A 20,976-nucleotide genomic window follows, 5' to 3' on the forward strand; every position below is an offset into this window, starting at 1 on the left:
TCCAGCAACTGTGACATGACCGAGTCCAGAGGCTCCTCATCTGACTCAGACTCAGCAATGTTCTGGCCTCCAACAGTCCTCCAAGTGCCGGGGACCTGAGAAGTCCAGATCGGAAGTGCGATGTGCTCACCAGATTGTGGTCCTGAGGCCACTCTAAAGCTAGGTCCCACCGAGGTGTGTGCCTCTGCGCTGGCGGAGGGTGTGGGTGAGCGCTGTGACGGGACTTCAGATTCCTCTTCGGAAGTTTCTTTGGAGCTTGCTTGGAGGCTCTGGGTTTGGACTCTGTCTGCTGTTTCCCAGATGTGCCTGTGAAAGCAAGGGGAGATAGTTAGTGCATGGCAGTGGCCTGTGAAAGAGGACACATCACTCACAGCATGGTTAGCTGATGGATGTTGCACTGCTGGATCATCACTTGGTAGAGCAGCACCGACCTCACCGTCAGTATAGGACCGGTCCCAGTCATCGCTGGCCAGCTGGACCACTGTGTTTTCAAATTCTGTGAGAACTTTGATTTCCGGCATCCCTCCACCTGTCTGCGACCTTTCCCTCCTGTTGTGAGCCAGTTTGTCCTGCATGGATAGAGATGAGGAGAATGTAACAGGACGCCTGCCAGGCCAGATGATAAGTGTGCCTGGCCTGTGTGGGTGGTGAGTGGTCCCATGGACAGGATGAGTGCAATGAGGGTGAATGCGAGAGAGTGAATGGTGATGTCTCTTGCACTGGCAGTGAGTGAGGGCCCTGTGGGTATGTGATGGGTTTGTGAGTTTGTGAATTGGGAGTGATGAAAAGAGTGACTTACATTAGCAGAAAGGAGGAGATCATTTGTCCTTTTGCGGCTCTGGGTGGCTGTCCTCTTCTGAAGGGTGTTGGCACTGACCACCGCTGCCACTGCCTCCCAAGCCAGGTTGTTGACATTGCTACCTATCCTGCAGCCAGAGTTGAGGTAGAGCACATCCCATTTTCCTCAGCGAGTAGGACTCCATTTTACCCGTCCACTACAGCACTTAGTCCAGTTCTGGCCCCTAGTTTTAAGTATCAGGATGGATCTGCTCATTGGCATTTGCCCAGCACCAGAAAGACTGGAACTTTAAGGAAAGAGGAGAGAATGGTTTCCTCTTTCCCTTTCCTCAACTTCCCCTCTTCGCCTGCTTTCAGGTGGCATCCCAGTTCTGGAAATTTCTCAACAGCCACAAATAAGGATTCCCGATGACAAGGGGCCAAGTCTTTATAAGGATAATCCAGTAGTATTTGTAGAAGTCATGTGGCCCATCATGAAGGCCTCCTATATCCACGTGTGTAACATTACTGTCCTTCACTGCCACGGGGTCAAAAAGCTGGAATTCCCTCCCCAATAGCACTGTGGGTGTACCTACTCCAGATGTACTGCAGAGTTCAAAAAGGCAACTCACTACAATCTTCTCAGGGGAAATTAGGGATTGGCAACAAATGCTGGCTTTTCCAGTGGCACCTTCCAAGAAAGAATAAAATAAAGATGTAGCTGGTCCAATTAAGTTTCTGGTCATAGCTTGCTGATTTTTGGTTTTAGATTATTGTCCAGATTTTTTTTTCTTTCAATCAGAGAATCATAGAAAAATGACAGCATAGAGGGAGGTTATTCAACCCATCTGGTCTGTACCAGCTTCCTACAAGAGCAACTCAGTTAGCCCTGCTCTCCTGCAAAATTGTTTCTATTCATTTGCTCCAAGCCTCCTTAGACAGCACCGTCCAAACTCATGACCACTACCATCTCGAAGGATAAGGGCAGCAGACCCATGGGAACACCACCACCTGGAAGTTCCCCTCCAAGTCACTCACCATCCTGACGTGGAAATATATCACCGTTCCTTCACTGTTGCTGGGTCAAAATCCTGGAACTCCCTCCCTAACAGCACTGTGGGTGTACCTACACCACATGGACTGCAGCGGTTCAAGAAGACAGCTCACCACCATCTTCTCAAGGGCAGTTGGGGATGGGCAATAAATGCTGGCCTAGCCAGCAAATCCCACATCCTGTGAACAAACGTTTTTTAAAAATTCCCTTTAGAAAACCACAATTGAACCAGCCTCCACCACATTCTCAGGCAGTGCATTCCACATTTTAACTATACTTTCATGTCATGATTTTATGTCAGTGTTTTCATCCTTGAAACTGCACCTGCAATTATAATAACATTTTGCTTTCTAAACAGCTGTTCTATCAGTGTAGTTGCAATTTCTGACCACTAGGTAACCATGTGCACCAATTTTCTTCTCTTCCAAATCATTTTTCCATTTTGTTCTTCTAACTCTGCAGGTTACTTTTTCTTTCCATTTTCTCTATCACTTCCAATTTCTTTTTAGTCATATTTATCTATTTGATTTATTATTTAATTATCTTTCCGCTTGCTGTAGTTCCCTTTATTTCTTGGTTCTGCTCCCCCGCCAAGCTGCGTTGTCTCCAGTTTGTGATTCCACTGTTGGACTTCTTTCATCCCTTCCCTGCTCTGCCCCGCTCCTGTGTTGCCAGCTGCATTTACACAAAGTCTTCGCTATGTTAAATGACATGTTTCTCAGATTGTATGTTTGAAACTGCTAGTGCTACCACTTTGTAGGGCACATGTTGTTCCAGGGTACCTTCATCATTGAGTTGCACTTGAGGCTTAGTTTCATTTGAGTGTATATTGTCGCTATCAAAACTATTTGTGATCATTAGAACGAACTTTGGTGCCTCATTTCATGCGCACATCCAGACAGGCCTTTCCTAGCTCTTAATTGAGAACTTAATGAGCAAACTAATGTTTGAACCTTTTTGAAGAAACTATCTAAAGTTTTTCTTTTACTTGGAAGGCTGATGTAATGTTAGTATTTGTCTGCTCACAGTTACTTACATGCAATGGTAAAAGAGACTGAAGTAGTCAGCAGAGGTTGGGTAGATTCCCCTAGGTGAAGACATATCCTAGAGGTTCAGCTAAAGATCATTTCACTCATTTCTCTGTCACTTTCAGGACACCCCTCATTAGGTTTCTGCTGACAGTGCCTATAAGTCGACTATGTGAATTATTGCTCGCACCTTTATCGGGTATTATTCTTAATTTGTCTAATGCAGAAGACAGGGTTTTTGGCAAAACTGTTTGTCAGAAGGGGCTGAACTTGCTTACGGACCTCAGTCTTCGTTTGGTTGTGAATCGAGGGACGGGAGCCCTAGCTGATCTGTTTTGTTGGAAAAAGCAGAGAAAAAGCTCCTAGGCTAATATTTTAGAGAGTGGAGCAATGAGGGTAAAGCTCCCACTTACCATCTATTTTAATCATAATTTTTTTTCAGTTTTTGATTTACTTTGATGTTTTTTGTTTGTTATTGCAGTTTTTGTTTGACTCGGGTGAACTGAGATAAGTAGCAGTCCTAATATCCATATAGATGCAAACATTAAAACCTTTTTTGACGGCTGCCCTGAGGCACTAATTTTATTCTCAAATAAAGCTGAGTGTAGGAAGCAAAGATAGAGCTAGAAGCAGAACTCCATCATCATATAGAAGGAAGCCAGCGGAATTATATAACGAACTGCAGCACCCCCCCCCCCCCCACGCCCGATCCACAGCTCCCTCCCCCTCGGCCTGCAGCTGAGAATTCCAAGTGCAGGTTGACTATTCTCAGGTTTTTGGCTGCCATGCAGGGAAGGCCAACGACAACCTTAATTATGATCCAGGTTCACTTTATTAAGTTGTCAGCATCTTTGGTTGATTACGTGTTCTCTACACCCTCCCCTACTCCCGGTTAACATCATGGCCAAGATTTTCGATGCAGTTTTTTATTCTTACAGATCAGAGAATGTAATGGCAATAATGAAAATTATGTGTTAAAATAAAGAATACACACACCTTTTATTTTACTAAAAGGGTTAATAAACCTTTATATTTTCCGATTTGCAACCCACTAATGAATTGGCAGATATGCGTTTCAAATCAGCCAATTTCACATAATCTGGTTTTTAATAGAGTGAACAAAAAAAGACCATCACAGTTTGCCTGCAATACAGATCCTTTTGCATTTTTGTCAAGCAGCTAACAATCCCTTGAAGCAACATAAATGTCATAGTTCATTAATCTTGCAGTGGAGCATTCACCTTTTTGCAAAACTCGCTGAATGAAAAATTAAGAAGTTCTCAATTTACCCACAAACATGTTACCAGGAACAATCTAATCCTAATCCCTACGAACCTGCAGCAGAACATTGCTTTGAGTTTTAATTGTCCAAAATGTAGCAAATATAGAGTGTAGAATGGCAAACCTATATTATATTTGGTGTCCAATGAAAGTAAAATTTTACAAATATTGTTGGGATTTAGGACAAACTACCATTTAAGAAACTGCAGTCCCATTCTCCTTTAATGTGAGATTTTGATAAACGCATCAGTGTGCTACAGGGATACTGTGCTTGGATTTTCTTATGTTAGTAAACCCCTTTGTTTTATTAAATTCTTTATTGTGAAGACTTGAAATGTTTTCAATTTTAATAAATCTAGTCAGGATGTGTTACCACTGAGGGTTAGCAAGAGTCACATCATTCAGTACAAAATACAGGTTCCTATTCATACACACCTTAACATTTATTGCATTACTATTAAAAATGTTTAGTGTTTTATGGATGATGTGGGAATTCTTTTAAACCTTTATATCACTGTAGTGGCAAGATTGAGTGTTGACACAAAGGTAGGAAGGTGAATTGTGAGGAAGACAAAGAGTTTGCAAAGGGATTTAGATAGGCTGAAGTCAGTTGGCAAAAAATTGGCAGGTGGAGTATAATGTGGGAAAAATGTAAACTCATCTACTTTGGCAAGAAGAATCAAAAAGTAATATATTATCTAAATGGGGAAAGATTGCAAAACTGCAGTACAGAGGGATCTGGATATCCTCGTGCATCAATCACAAAAAGTTAGTAGGTAGGTACAGTGAGTGATTGAGAAGGCAAATGGAATGTTGTCATTTTTTTGTAAGGGGAATGGAATATAAAAGTAAGGAAGTTTTGCTACAATTGTATAGGGCGTTGGTGCGACCACATCTGGAGTGCCTTATACAGTTTTCGTCTCAATACTTGACAAAGGATATAAGAGCATTAGAAGTGGTTCAGAGAAGGTCACTTGACTGATTCCTGGGATGACAATCTTATGAGGAAAGATTGCATAGGTTGGACCTCTATCCATTGGAGTTTAGAGGAATGAGAGGAGATCTTACTGAAATATATAAGATCTTGAGGGAAACTGACAGGGTGGATGTTTCGAGGATGCTTCGCCTTGGAGAGACTAGAACTAGGGAACATTTTAAAAATAAGTGGTCTCCCATTTAAGACTGAGATGAGGAGAAATTTTTTCTCAGGGTCGTTAGCTTGTGGAACACTTTCCCAGAGAGCAGTGGAGGCAGCGTCATTAAATATCTTAAAGGTTTAGTTAGATAGATTCTTGATTGACAAGGGAGTCAAAGAGTATAGTGGGGTAGGAAGGAAAGTGGAATTGAGACCACAATCAGATCAGCCATGATCTTTTCAAATGACAGAGTAGGCTCAACGGCCTGAAAGATCTATTCTTGCTCCTACTACAAGGAGGTGAATGAGGAGGATCTTTGCAATGATCTTCCATGTGGCAGACAACAGGGAGACTCCTCTGTAGTTACCACAATTGGACCTGTCTCCCTTTTTGAATATAGTCACAATCACAGTGTCCCTTAGCTCCCCTGGCATGCACTCTGCTTCCTAGTTGAGTTCTTTCAAATGTTCTCTCCAGCGAGCACTGATTGTCTTCCTGTCCTTGATAAGCTCCCCTCCATTCCTGGCTCTCGATGGACTCATAGATAACTCTAATGGAGTCCACCTGTTGACAAAATGTTGAGAACATGACCTTGTCATAACCAACACACTTCCACCAGCACAAGACCTCGAAGCAACTCTGTCAGTCCGAACACTGGCACCTGCTTGACTACGTCACCGTTTGAGCAAAGGATGGTAGAGATGTCCATATCACCTGCATCATGACAGATACCGATGACTGCTGGACTGCCTTATCTGATCTACCATCTCCAATAGCCTGGCCCACAAACAGTGGAGGCAATAGAAGCAATGCTGCAAGAAAATTAACATCGAAGGCCTCAAAAATCCCAGTAAGGCAGCTCTTCTCAGTGCGCCAACCGATGAACTGCCAACCGATGAACCTCCAACCTCCAGGAGCTACACAGTGTGCCAATAGTGCTTGGTCAACCCTAAAGCCCACCATAACAAGCGCCTGCAAAGAGCTCCTTGGCCTCCCTACCAGAAAACATCATGGCTGGTTTGATGCAAAACAACTAAAAGATGCAGGACCTAACCAAGTGCAAGCGTAAAGCTTTCGCAGACTGGAAAGGTCACCACGCTTGAGAAAAGCAGCATTCCTACAGGCATCTGAAGGCAACAGTACAGCATAAAATTCATGACATGCAGAACACACGATGGATAGAAAGAGTGCAGGAGACCAACAACATGCATGCTTTCTTCACTATCAAGACAATATTCCATGCAATTGTAAAGGGGAATGTCAAATGATAATCAGCACCGGTGAATGCAAAGTGATGCACACTTGTCAAAAATTGTGCGATGTAACTAAACAATTAATAAAAGTGAACTATTGTTGAGCCTAAAAGTGATAGTTGGCTTGTTAACTTACAATGTACAGACTTGTGACAAAGGAAAAAGCAACAACTAGAATATTGGGTTATGTAGTCAGAGCAGTTAAACACTGGTAAGAACACACTAGGAGGGATGATTTATGTTGTGCATTATGTGCAGCTTCACTATGAACCCATGCTTTATAAATGCTTTGTGATATTTGGCTGCATGTAGTTCAACGGAAGTATTCCCCACTGAGGCATTGTGTTCAATTCTCGTCACCGAGCCACAAAAAACTTGTGGAGCACTGAAGCAAACTGTTGATCCCAAGTATAAAGGCAGGGGGCTATGAGGAACATGTCGAGAAGCTTGAACTCGCAAATCTGAAGAGAATGCGTCTACATACACAAAATACCAGCACTCAGAATTTTACTTCAAACAAAATAATGTCAGTGAAGGTAGTTGAGACTGATATTGAGAACAATTTCTATGCTTAGAAAATGTAGATATTTTGAGCAGTGTACCAGGTGGGCTAGTCGCTGGATCCTATTAAGTTATCAGAAGGAGACCAAATCACCTTTTCTATCAACCTTTACCTTTTGTACAGTCTTGTACATTTCTTACATCCCTCTCTCCCCACTTCAGATTGCAATGCACCTTCTATCCACAAGACAGGATTGTCAACACACTGCAAATTCTGTGGGCTGAATTTTACGCTCCTCCACCAGCGAGTTTGAAGGCAGGGGCTCGTAAAATCCAGCGCCTGGCCTGCCTGTTGCCAACTTGCCCGCCCTCAACCTGTTCCAAATTTTACAGGGGACAGTGGAGGCACTGGGCAGCCCACCCACCCTGAGGCCTATTGAGACCCTCAAGTAGACAATTAATCTCTACTTAAGGACCTCATTCTTCCCTGCCACTGTTTTACCCAATGGAGGGGGAAGCCCATGCCCCTGTGAGAAGCCTGGCACTGTCAACTGGATGGGCTGGTGTAGATTGGGGAGGGTGGTGTTATTGTCTGGGGGGGAACCTCCTTTGCAGGGGCCCCATACCCATCAGAGACACCCGCCCAAGATCATTCTTTCCCCTGTACCTTTCACCCTCCTCCAGCCGCTCAAACCTAGTTGCCCAACCACTCAGCAGTGCCTGCCAACATTGCTCTGGCAGTACCCCGGACTTACCTTATATCCTGGCTCCTCTTCATCAAGACTGCCTGTAGTCCAAGCAGTGGTCACCACTGCCATCTTGCGCTGCTGGAACTACAGAGCTGCTGGCCACCCGATTGTCACTTCCCTAAACCGCTGCCTCCCCCAGGTAATTTTGCATGAGTTGTCAGCCTTGGCGGGCTTTAACAAAACATACTCTGATTCTCTCAAACCTATTTTTGGGCATGAGCTATCACTACAAGAGTTTTAAACATGGAGAAGCATTAATATTTTCTCCCAGCTATTTATGCAGCCTATACCTTTGTTAATATCAAACGCATGACAATATGAGCGTTTGATCATAAAGTCTGACGTATCTATGTAGAATTATATGCTCAGATCACATCTGTCTGTTTTCTTGGGCACATTTTCAGTGCATACCTTCTCAGAATATAAGAGGAAGGATCTATTCCCCACTGTTTGTCCCCTGTGGTTACTGCTGCTGCTTGTAGCTACTCCTGCCAGGAGACCTGCTGTCATGGTATGTCTCACTCATCCGTCTTGCGCCATCCTCACAAATCCACTGTAGCTCATCTGCAACTACTCTGTTACATCCGTTTCCAACTACGCCTAGGCTGACCCGTGGTTCTGTTGGTTAATGTTGTTATGTTGATCTTTTAAAATTGTCCAGAATGACCCCATGTAATGTCAGTGAAGGAGGTAAGCTTTAAACATCTGAGATTGTTTTTAATCAGCTGATTCAACAAGCTGGAAATTTACAAAAAAATAACCCACGCACAAAAATAACTGCCATCTTTTCTCAACCAAAATTGATCGTTTCCCACACATCTAAAAATTGTTCATGCAGACTCTAATCTATCTACTCTTACAAAAAAATGCAGATTTGCTACATTAATTAAAAATAGGTCTTGATTTACATTGGAACTTTGCAATGTGCTGGCCTTTACGAAAAAGGTTGCACTCAAACATCGATTTCTCAATGTTGCTTTGGCCGCTATGTGACAAAAAAATTCTTTAAAATTATGCTCTAACTTGCATTAACTTAGCCCATGAGCAGCTTTATCAATTCAGAGGTTGTCCTAATTGTTTTAACACAGGTGAAAAGAAAACAATGTCTACAACATCAGCTGCGGGAAGCCAGCAGATCTACTCACAAGGGGGTTCGTTCCAGCCTGGGCGAGCAGGACAAACATTTAGGTAAATTTAAGAGCATCTCAGATTCATCACATGCTGTTTAATAATTACGCTCAGGGCACATCAGCTGCAGCTAGTGAAACCATTCTTCCCTCTCTGTTCAAAAAAGCAGCAACTTCAGGAACCTTGCTTTAGGATGCTGTTCCTTTCAGAAATTTAGATCAGAAGTGATCCGGTGACATTTTCCCTTTCAATTATGTGTGTTTGTGTCCCATAAAATATGTTTATATGATTAGTGTACATTATAATACACATTTTCTTTGTATATTGCTGCAATCAATTTAACTTATTAGTCTTTTTTTTATAAGAGGTTTGTATAGTTTCTTTTCTAACATCACCTTCCGTGTGCCAACTTGCATATTGACTACCTTGGACTAACTTGGCTGTATTTCTCCCGACTGAATCTACCTCGCAACTTTCAGACCTAGCTGACAGACTTTTCCTATTGAACAAGAAAGTTTTGTTCAGACTAGTAATGTGAAAGCAGCACTGCTGGCACGTGCAGCCAGTCCAAGCATTTATCTCAATTATATGGGATCAGCATTACCTGCACAACTTAAACCCATTGATGTTAGCCATGTAGAAAACTTTTCACCAAACTTCTCCCACATTGAACTCCACACCTGTGGTCCATTGTCTGTGAAATGAACTTTCCTGGAACTCCCTCCCTCACAGCACGAGGTGTGTGTTTGATGCATGTACCTAAATCTGTCAATCTCAGTGTCAAAAAATTTAAATTGATCCAGCATCCTCAGTCTTTTGGAGGGGAGCATTCCATATTTCAAGTATCCTTTCTATGGAAAAACTGTTTCCTGATTTCACTCCTGAATGGCCTAGAAATGGATAGCAAAAAAGCCGATGAGCTGAGGGTACACATAGACACATGGCAACATGATGTGCTTGCTATAACGGAAACTTGACTTAAGGAGGGGCAAAAATGGCAACTCAACATCCCTGCTTATTGAGTTCTCAGACAGGATAGAGAGGGGGATAAAAAAGGTGGGGGTGTAGCATTATTGGTTACAGAAGCAATTACAGCTGTGAGGTGGGGTGATGTACAAAATGAAGCATCAAATGAGGCCATATGGGTTGAGCTCAGAAATAAAAAAGGGCAGGCACTTTGCTAGGATTGTACTATAGACTCCCAAATAGTGGAAGACAGAAGAGCAAAAATGTAGGCAGATTTCTGAGTGTAAAAACAACGGGTCAGTAATAGTTGGGGACTTCAACTACCCTAATATCAACTGGGGTATGAACAGTGTGAAGGGCACAGTGGGCGCAAAATTCTTGAACTGCATTCAAGAGAACTTTTTTAGCCGTCACCTAACAAGCCCAATGAGATGGGGTGCAATTCTAGATTTAATCATAGGAAATGAAGATGGGCAAGTGGATGAAGTAGCATTGGGGGACCATTTTGGAGAGAGTGACCATAATAGAGTTAGATTCAGCATCATTATGGAAAAGGACAAAGATAGAACAGGAGTGAAAGTTCTAAATTGGGAGAAGACAAATTTTATGAAGCTCAGAGGTGAGCTGGCGAGAGTGGACATGATACAGCTATTAGAAGGGAAAACCGTGTCAAATCAGTGGGAGGCATTCAAAAGCGAGATTCTACGGGCACAGCGTAGACATGTCCCCACAAAACAAAGGGTGGTACTGCCAAATCTCGAGCCCCCTGGTTATCCAGAAGCCTACAGGCCAAGGTAAAGCAGAAAAAGAAAGCTTATGACAATCACAAAAGACTTAATACTGTAGAAAGCCTAGAGGAGTATAGAAAGTGCAGGGGTGAAAGAGCAAAGAGAGGATATGAAAAAAATATAGGCAGGTAAAATCAAAGAAAATCCGAGGATGTTTTACCAGTACATTAAGAGCAAGAGAATAACCAAGGAAAGGGGAGGCCTATCAGAGATGTAGATGATAACTTATGCATTGATGCTGAAATTGTGGGCAGGGCTCCCAATGAGTACTTTGTCTCCAACTTCACTAAGGAGAGGGATGATGCAGACGTTCCAGTTAATGAGGATTGTGAAACATTAGATACAGTAAGCATTGTGAGCGAGGAAGTCCTGGAGCAACTGACATCCTTGAAGGTGGGTAAGTCATCAGAGTCAGCTGGATTGTATCCCAGGCTGTTAAAGGAAGCCAGGAGGAAATAGCAGATGCTCTGAGGATCATTTTCCAATCCTTGCTAGATACAGGCGAGGAACCAAAGGATTGGAGGTCTGAAAATGCTGTACCATTATTTAAAAAGGGTGCAAGGAAAATTTTCTGTGACCAGAAAATTATAGACTGGTCAGTCTGACTTCAGGGCAAATTATTGGAATCAATTCTGAGAGACAAGATAAACTCTCACTTAGAAAGGCACAGATTTATCAGGGATAGTCAGCATGGTTTTGTTAGGGGAAGATCGTGTCTTACTAACTTAATAGAATTTTTCAAGGAAGTAACAAGGAGGATTGATGAGGGTAGTGCAGTGGATGTTGTCTACCTGGATTTTAGTAAAGAGTTGACAAGGTCCTACATTGCAGGCTGGTCAGAAAAATTAGATCCTATTGGATACAGGGGAAGGTGGCAAGTTGGATCCAAAATTAGCTCAGACACAGGAAGCAAAGGGTAATGGTCGATGGATGTTTTTGCAAATGGAAAATGGTCTCCAGTGGTGTTTCACAGGGCTCAGTGTAGGGGCCCTTGTTGTTTGTTATATATATTAATGATTTGGGCATGAATGTGGGGAACTTTGCAGATGACACAAAAATTGACCATGTTTTTGATAATGAAAAGGATAGCTGTTGTCTCCAGAATGGTATCAGTGGTTTGGTTGAGTGGGCAGAAAAGTGGCAAATGGAATTCAACCCGGAAAAGCATTTGGGGAGAGCAAACAAAGCAAGAGAATACTGAATAAATGGGAGGCTGTTGAAACAGCTTGAGGAAGTGAAGAGACCTGAAAGGTCCCTGAAAGTGGCAAACACGTGGACAAGGTGGTAAAGAAAGCATATGGAATGCTTTCCTTTATTGGACAAGGTATTGAATACAAAAGCAGGGATGTAATGATGGAACTGTATAAAATGTTGGTTAAGCCACAGCTGGAATTTTGTGTACAGTTCTGGTCACCACATTACAGGAAAGACATAATTGCTCTGGAGACAACACAGAGAAGGTTTACAAGAATGCTGCCAGGGCTTGAAAATTGCAGCTATGAGGAAAGATTGGGTAGGCTAGGGTTGTTTTCCTTAGAACAGAGGAGGTTGAGGGGTGACCTAATTGAGGTGTACAAGATTATGAGGGGCCTAGATAGGGCAGGCAGTAAAGACTTTATTCTCCTAGCTGAGGGGTCAATTACCAGGGGGCATAGATTTAAGGTGATTGGTAGAAGAATTAGAGGGGGCACGAAGGAAAACTTCACGCAGAGGGTGGTGGATGTCTGGAATTCACTGCCTAAATCAGTGGTTGAGGCTGAAATGATCAACATATTTGAAAGTCACTTGGATCTGCATCTGAAGCGCTGTAACCTGCAAGGCTACGGACCAGGTGCTAGAAAGTGGGATTAAAATGAGCGGCTTGTTCCTTTTTCATCTTTTTCTGGCTGACAGACATGAAGGGCTGAGTGGCATTTTTCTGCACCATAACTTTTCTATGAATCAGATTTTGCTATAGAAATAATGATGAGGTTAACAGCACTCATCATATTAAAAGTGTAAATCTGACAGTAACTTCCAGTGGCTGCACATGCACACTTAAATACTTTAGGACTTTGTAATCTAAGTTGTTCTGCTCTTTCAGGATTTTCACTATCCCAGTATCTCCCTGAGAGACATGGTAATTGAAATACATGGAACGGCATGAAGTTGTAGTACTTACATGATGAGTACCCATGATGGATAAACTTGCCAGAAGAAGTTAGGACTCATCTATCAAATATTTTAAATACATTCTCAACTGCAAAAAAAGGTCTTGCTTACTGTCAAACCACCTTTTGGCACTAAATATTATATTTTTACGAGTGTGGCATCTCATTCCTTCGGATTAACATTATTGTTGGAAATTTAGTTTTTTTTTATTTTGTCTCTTTTATCTCAATTCCATTTTTCTTCTCTTTTAACTCCATCTTTGTTTCCCTTTCTTTATTCTTTATTCGCTCTTTGTACCGAATCTGACATTGAATTAAATATTTTATCTTCTTCCTCTTATAGATTCTGTACTCTTTAGTAATTCTTCATTCTGTTCATTCTTCTCCTTTTAACACAAATCCCAGATCCCCTGTAGAGGGTGCTGTGCCGAAATGCCTCCTTAGTCACAGTAAGTTTCAGTGCAAATTTCCATACAAGGTCTGTAGGTAAGTGTAATTAATGGCTGGTACTGTTTGTCCACCACTGAGCAGAAAATCAGGCCTGATGTCCCCTTGTTCTGGATTCCCCAACAGAGAAAATAGCTTCGCTGCATCTACTCTTAAATCTGTTTATTATTTTAAACACTTCAATCATCCCTCACCCTTATGAACTCAATGCAATACAGCCCAAGTTTATGCAACCTGCCCTCATAATTCAGTGCTTTAAGTCCCTGATTCACTCCAGTGAATCTGTCCTCCACCCCACCCCTTGGCCAACATAACATCTGAGCAGTGCCCAAAAATGAATGCAATCCCTTCAAATGGGGAAAGAGGAAATAAAGACTTGCATTTGTATGGCATCTTTCGTGACTACTGGATGTCCAAAAGTACCAATGCAGTACCTTTTTAAAGTGTAGCCACTGCTGTAATAGAGGAAACTCAGCAGTCAAATTGCATACTGCAAGCTCCCACAAGCAACAATGTGATAATGACCAGATAATCTGTTTTGTGATGTTGATTGAGGGAGAAATATTGGCCAGGGCATTTGGTATAACTCCCCTTGTCCATCTTCAAAATAGTCACATGGGATCTCTTATGTCACCTGAGAGGGCAGACACAGCCACTGTTTAATGTCTCAAATGAAAAATAACACCTCTGACTGTGCAACATTCCCCCAGTATTGCACTGTTGTGTCAACCTAGATCGTTGTGCTCAAGGTACGACCTTCGGACTTGAGTGCTGCTAACTGAACCACAACTGACACAATGGGCAGAATTTAATGCCCTCCCCTGAGGGGTGAGTTTGGGGCGGGGGGGCATTTATTTGAGCGGTAGGGTGGTGGGTTCTCTGCCACAATTAAGTCCGGGGTGGGAAGGCTCCTGGAAGGCCTTCCTGCCTCGACACCAATTGAGAACCTTATATGGGTAACTAATATTCCATCAGCAGCGGGCGGGAAACCCGAAAAACTAACCGTGCTGGGGTTGCATATAGGCTTCCAGAGGGGATCTACATTCCAAGGGACCCTTGCCGCTGATCACTCCCACTCCACCCCTGCAACCTCCAACCCACCATCATTCAACTGTGGCCTGAGTGGTTGCATTGTTGGGAGCTGCTACTACTCCCCTGGTGGCGCTACTGAGCAATGTGCAACTGCTAGCCTCTGATTGGCTGGCAGCTCACTTGGATCGGGATTTCTGTCCCTGGGTCCTTGATCCCGGGAAGGACCATCACTGCACAGTTATGTACCTGATTGGCACTTGATTCAGTGGGCCTTCCCAAAAGAATGTGATATGGGACCCTCGTTGGATCTCCAATGGCGGGCGAGACCCCTATCGCCCCCTTTAAATACTGCCCAATGGGTCTGTACAAGGCTCTGTACAACTGAAGCATAACTTCCAACTCCAAGATAAAGATAACGTTTGGCTAGGCTTGAGCCAGTGCCCTATGTGCATGAATGAGTGACTAAGATTTCACATTAAATAGACATCTCACTCTTCACTTAAGCCATAGGGTAATTAAATCATGCTGTCTGTCATGCTATAAATGTCATGCTGTCTGAGGCGTGTTCTTACAAACTAAGATGCATTTTTTAAGATACTTTGAGCAAGTTTTGTTTTGCTGTTTCTGACTTTGCGAGTGCTGGATGATACAGTTCAAGAAAGAAAAGCACATTTTTGTTTCAATGCAGGTCCACCAAAAGACATTGGAATAAACCGTAAACACTTGTTTAAAAATACAGCTGGTGACCAGTGGCCTTGCCAATTATCAGAAGGTTTTAATTTCTTATGCAATAAATTATGGAACAAAAAACAATGCATATTGGTTGAATTACGCTTTCTAGATCTAGTAACTACTGAAATTTCCATTAAAGTTCACTAATAAATACCAATTTCCCCAAGCTTCCTATACATTTTAAGTACAATAAACATAAAACAGTAATTATCTCTCAACGAGCTTTATTGATCTTAGAATATTGATTCAAAATGTGGTGGTTCCAATACTGTTCTGGCTGGCCTCCCACCTTGCATCCTCCATAAAGTTAAGCCCATCCAAAACTTTGCTGTTTGTATCCTAACTCACACCAAGCCCTAGTTATCTATCACTGCTCCATTTAGTGACAACATTGGTTCCCAGTCTTGCAACGTTTACATTTTATAATTTTCGTCCTTGTTTTCTAATCCCTCTACGAGCCATCCTTCCCCCAATCCTCCTCCACCACTAAAAGCCTCCAAGATCTCTGTGCTCCTCTCATTTCTGTCCTATTGTGCATTCCTAATTTTAATCTCTCCACCGTTGCTGACTGTGCCTTCAACTGCCAAGACCCTAAGCACTGTAATTTTGAATTCCCTTCCTAAACCTCTTCACCTCTCTACCTCTTTCGCATCCTTTAAGACACTCCTTAAAACTTACCTCTTTGTCCAGACCTTTTTGTCAACTATCTTGATTTTTCTTATGTAACATGATGTCAGATTTTGTCTGATAACACTCCTGTGCGTATCCTGTGGGATACTGTATTGCATGAAAGCCATTATATGATTGCAAGTTGTTGTGGTTGGCTGTTTACTAACAGATTTTTAATATTGTCTCTTCAGCACTTCAATGGTACCTGGTGGAAACATCATTCAGCAAACATCCTCAGCAGGCCAGATTTTAGCTCAGATATCTCGCCAGTCTAACGCTAATCAGGTCTCTGCAACATCCTGGACTGGGAGTCGACCACCTTTCCCGGGGCAGGTACTGCATCACATTTTAGGTGGATAGACTACTAAAATCATCTTGAATAGTTGGTTTCTGAACAGCAAACTGAAATATAATTACATCTACAGTTGATGATTTGAACTGATAATTTGCTCATGTAAATTTTAATTTATTATTGCTGAATTTGTAGATTTTATTAAAATTATGAATTATGTTTATTTTCTTAGTGTAGTCTAGTCCAACTTTGATACTAGTCATATTGTTAATAAGACTACTTGTATGGTTGTCCTAATTTTATGCCAGATGTCCACAGGTAAACTATATGTGGTGTTCCAAAGCGTTGTAGCACTTAAGCACAGATACATAAAACAAAGAAGCACTATCCCCATGCTTTATAATTTGCTATTCAAGTAGTCATTTCTTCAGATATTTCCTAACTTGATGATTTGCGTGATGGGAGATGAATGCTTGTTTTGCAATGGTAGTTTCCTGTTTTGTTCCTGGGATATTGGCAATGCTGGCAAGACTGCATTTTACTGCCATCTCTAAGAGTCAATTGCTTAGTCAGACTAGTCATATGTAGACCAGACTGAGTTAAGGTGAACAGGTTATCTCCTCTGCTCACTGACACTCAGTTTGGTTTGCATCAGGCCCACTCAGCTCCTGACCTAATTACAGATTTGGTCCAAACATGCATAAAAGAGCTGAACTCAAGAGGTGAGGTAAGAGTCATTTGATGTCAAGGCAGCATTTGACCAAGTATGGCATCAAGGAGCCCTAGCAAAACTGGAGTCAAGGGGAATCGGGAGGAAAACTCTCTGGTTGGAGTCACACCCAGCACAACAGTTGTGATTGTTGGAGGATAATTATCTCAATCCCAGGCCAACACTGCAGCAGTTCCTCAGGGTAGTGTCCAAGTCCCAACCATCTTCAACTGCTTCACCAATGACCTTCCCTCCAGCATAAAGTCAGAAGTGGGAATGTTCACTGATGATTGCACAATGTTCAGCACCATTCATGACTTCTCCAATACTGAAGCAGCTCATGTCCAAATGCAGCAAGACCTGGACAATATTCAGGCTTGGGCCGATAAGAGGCAAGTTACGTTCATGCAAAACAAGTGTCAGGCAATGACCATCCCCAACAAGAGAGAATCTCACCAACTCCCCTTGACATTCAATGGCATTACCATCACTAAAATCCCTCACTATCAATATCCTAGGAGTTACCTTTGACCAGAAACTGAACTGAACTCAGGCTACAAGAGCAGGTCAGAGGCTGGGAATTCTATGGTGTGTAACTCAGCTCCTGGCTCCTCAAAGCCTGTCCACCATCTACAAGGCATAAGTCAGGAGTGTGTTGGAATACTCTGCACTTGCCTGGATGAGAGCCGCTCCAGGAAGCTTGACACCATCCAGGACAAAGCAGCCTGCTTGACTGGAACTCCATCCACCACCTTAAGCGGTCACTTCCCCCCACTACAGATGCACAATGACAGCAGTGTGTACTATCTACAAGTTGCACTGCAGAAACTCACTGAGGCTCCTGTGACAGCACCTTCCAAACCAGTGACCTCTACCACCAAAAAGGGCAAGGGCAGCAGACACATGGAAGCACCACCACCTGGAAGTTCCCCTCCAAGCCACTCACCATCCTGACTTAGAAATATATTGTTGTTCCTTCACTTCATTGAGACAAAACCCTGGAACTCCCTCTCTAACAGCACTGTGGGTATACCTACACTATATGCACTGCAATGATTCATGAAGGCAGTTCACTACCACTTTCTCGAGGGAAATTGTGGACAGGCAATACATGCTGGCCTAGTCAGCGATGCTCACATCCATGAAAGAATAAAGAAAAACATTAGTGGACCAGCTGTGGGATCTGCTTATGGGAGAGATCAATCCTAAGGAACCTGTGACGATATGTAACATAGATTTGAAATGCTACCAGCCCATCCAGGGAAAGCTATGGTCTTATGGTAAATATATCCTCCTGCCATTTGTACATATGAACATACAAAGTAGGAGCAGAAGTAGGCCATTCGGCCCCTTGAGCCTGCTCCACGTTCAATAAGATCATGGCTGATCTGTTGGTGTTTCGCATTCCACATTCCCATCTATCCCCAATAACCTTTGATTCCCTTGCCTGACAAGAATCTATCTATCTCCGCCTTAAAAAATATTCAGTGACCCCGCCCCCACCGCCTTCTGAAGCAGAGGGTTCCAAAGTTGCACAACCCTCAGAGAAAAAAATTCTCATCTGTACCCTAAAAATGGGACCCCTAATTTTAAAACAGCGCCCCATAATTCTGGACTCACCCACAAGAGGAAACATGCTTTCCACGTCCACCTTGTCAAGGGAAGGAAATCTGCCAACCTCACCTGGGCTGGCCTACATGTGACTTCAGATCCACAGCAATGTGATTGACTCTTAACTGCCTTCTGAAATGGCCAAACAAGCCACTCAGTTCAAGGATAATGAAGGATGGGCAAATGTGCTGGCCTGGCCAGTGATGCCCACATTCCATGAAAGAATAAATAGAAAAGAACAATTAAAATTCTGCCCAGAGCCTGGTGTAGCAGCAGGGTAAAGCTTAAAAGCCAGGAGCACACTAGACCGCGGCTGAGAAGCCGCTAGCACTTTATAAACTTAAAATGACTTTAAACACTTTGTAAAGACTCTTTGAACTGTTTTAAATAATACATCCCAAATCTTTGCCTTTATAACTAGAGGCATAGGGTACAAAAGCATGGAAATTATGTCAAACATTTATAAGTCACTGGTTAGGTCTCAGCTAGAATATTGTGTCCAATATTGGGCACTACACTTTAGGGAAGATGCTAGGCCCTACAGTGGGTGCAGAAGGATATGTACTCGAATGGTACCTGGAATGAGTTATGTGGCGGTAACAGAGAACTGGAATTGTTCTCCTTAGAGCAGAGAAAGTTTTTGATGGAATAGATAGGGAGAAACTATTTTCACTGGCAGGAGTGTTGATAACCAGGCAAGGTGAAAATTTTTTTATGCAGCAGGTTGAAATACACTGCCTGAAAGGGTGGTACAAGCAAATTCAAAAGTAACTTTTTTAAAAGGGAATTGGATAAATACTTGAAAAGGAAAAAAATTCAGGGTTATGGGTAAGAGCAGGGGAGTGAGAGTAAATTGGATAGCTCTATCCATGAACTAGCAGAGGAATGATGGACCAATGGATTCTTTCTGTGTTGTGATTCTGTGAATGTTAGTCTCCCTCCACATAAACTTTGCACTTAGTCTTTACTCTCTGTGCGCATTCTATGGGTGATTGACTAGTGCTTTTTTTTTTTTGTTGATATTTCCATGTGCTCATTTCATTGCAAAAACCAATCAAAATGTTCATTGTCATTAAAGAGGCCTCATAAATTTCTCCCCCCATCCTTCAGTGTTGTTGGAAACCATGCGATGACACTGAGTAATTCAAAACCCCTGCAGTCCTGTTGAAACACAGGCCAACATCACTTATGTCAGCAGTGGTCCTAAAAACCAGGAATCTCTCCAGTGTTGACAAAGCCCCTCAGTGCTAATAATCACAGAATCACACAGTGCAGAAGAGGCCCTTTGGCCCATCGAGTCTGCACCGACATGTGAGAAACACCTGACCTACCTACCTAATCCCATTTACCAGCACTTGGCCCATAGCTTGAATGTTATGATGTGCCAAGTGCTCATCCAGATACTTTTTAAAGGATGTGAGACAACCCACCTCAACCACCCTCCCAGGCAGTGCATTCCAGACCGTCACCACTCTTTGGGTAAAAAAGTTTTTCCTCACATCCCCCCTAAACCTCCTGCCCTTCACCTTGAACTTGTGTCCCTTCATGACTGACCCTTCAACTAAGGGGAACAGCTGCTCCCTGTCCACCCTCATAATCTTGTACACCTTAATCAGGTTGCTCCTCAGTCTTCTCTGCTCCACCGAAAACAACCCAAGTCTACCCAACCTCCCTTCGTAACTTAAACATTTCATCCTGGTGAATCTCCTCTGCACCCCCTCCAGTGCAATCACATCCTTCCTATAATGTGGCGACCAGAACTGCACACAGTACTCCAGCTGTGGCCTCACCGAGGTTCTATACAACTCCAACATGACCTCCCTACTTTTGTAATCTATGCCTCGATTGATAAGGACAAGTGTCCCATATGCCTTTTTCACCGCCCAACTAACATGCCCTCCGCCTTCAGAGATCCTTGGACACACGCCAAGGCCCCTTTGTTCCTCAGAACTTCCTAGTGTCATGCCGTTCATTGAATACTTCCTTGTCAAATTACTCCTTCCAAAGTGTATCACCTCACACTTTTCAGGGTTAAATTCCATCTGCCTCGTATCTGCCTGTTTGACCATCCCATCTATATCTTCCTGTGGCCCAAGACACTCAACCTCACTGTTAACCACCCGGCCAATCTTTGTGTCATCTGCAAACTTACTAATCCTACCCCCCACATAGTCATCTATGTCGTTTATATAAATGATGAATAATAGGGGACCCAGCACAGATCCCTGTGGTACGCCACTGGACACTGGCTTCCAGTCACTAAAGCATCCTTCTGTCATCACCTTCTGTCTCCTACAACTAAGCCAATTTTGAATCCAGCTTATCAAATTACCCTGTATCCCATGTGCATTTGCCTTCTTTATAAGTCTCCCATGTGGGACCTTGTCAAAGGCTTTGCTGAAATCCTTATAAACTACATCAACTGCACTACCCCCATCTACACACCTGGTCACCTCCTCAAAAAATTCAATCAAATTTGTTAGGTATGACCTCCCTCTGACAAAGCCATGCTGACTATCCCAATGTCAAGGATCTTTTTATGTCAAGGATCTCCCCCTTCTAGCATGCTGCTAAACTCCAGTGGCACAGCCTCAACTTTCAAACCTCAGCACCCATCACTGCTGAAACCTCCCATTTCCAAGATATTTTTCTGTATATTTGAAGTTACCTATT

General features: G+C 42.9%; 1 protein-coding gene across 8 annotated transcripts in view; it reads left to right on the plus strand.

Moving 5' to 3' along the window:
• The window catches only part of arnt2 (aryl-hydrocarbon receptor nuclear translocator 2), a 355,307-nt gene that overhangs the window by 246,520 nt on the left and 87,811 nt on the right, over positions 1-20,976 (plus strand). For all 8 annotated transcript variants that reach the window (XR_005941438.1, XR_005941437.1, XR_005941439.1 and 5 more), the window contains exons 14-15: positions 8,868-8,967; positions 15,883-16,024. Coding sequence is in view for 5 of the 8 variants with exons in the window: in XM_041174967.1 (XP_041030901.1) it covers positions 8,868-8,967; positions 15,883-16,024 (242 nt within the window). In the remaining 3 variants the exon portion in view is untranslated. The remainder of the gene's footprint in view (positions 1-8,867; positions 8,968-15,882; positions 16,025-20,976) is intronic.

The sequence above is a fragment of the Carcharodon carcharias genome, chromosome 26 (assembly GCF_017639515.1).
Source record: "Carcharodon carcharias isolate sCarCar2 chromosome 26, sCarCar2.pri, whole genome shotgun sequence".
NCBI classification, from domain to species: Eukaryota; Metazoa; Chordata; class Chondrichthyes; order Lamniformes; family Lamnidae; genus Carcharodon; species Carcharodon carcharias.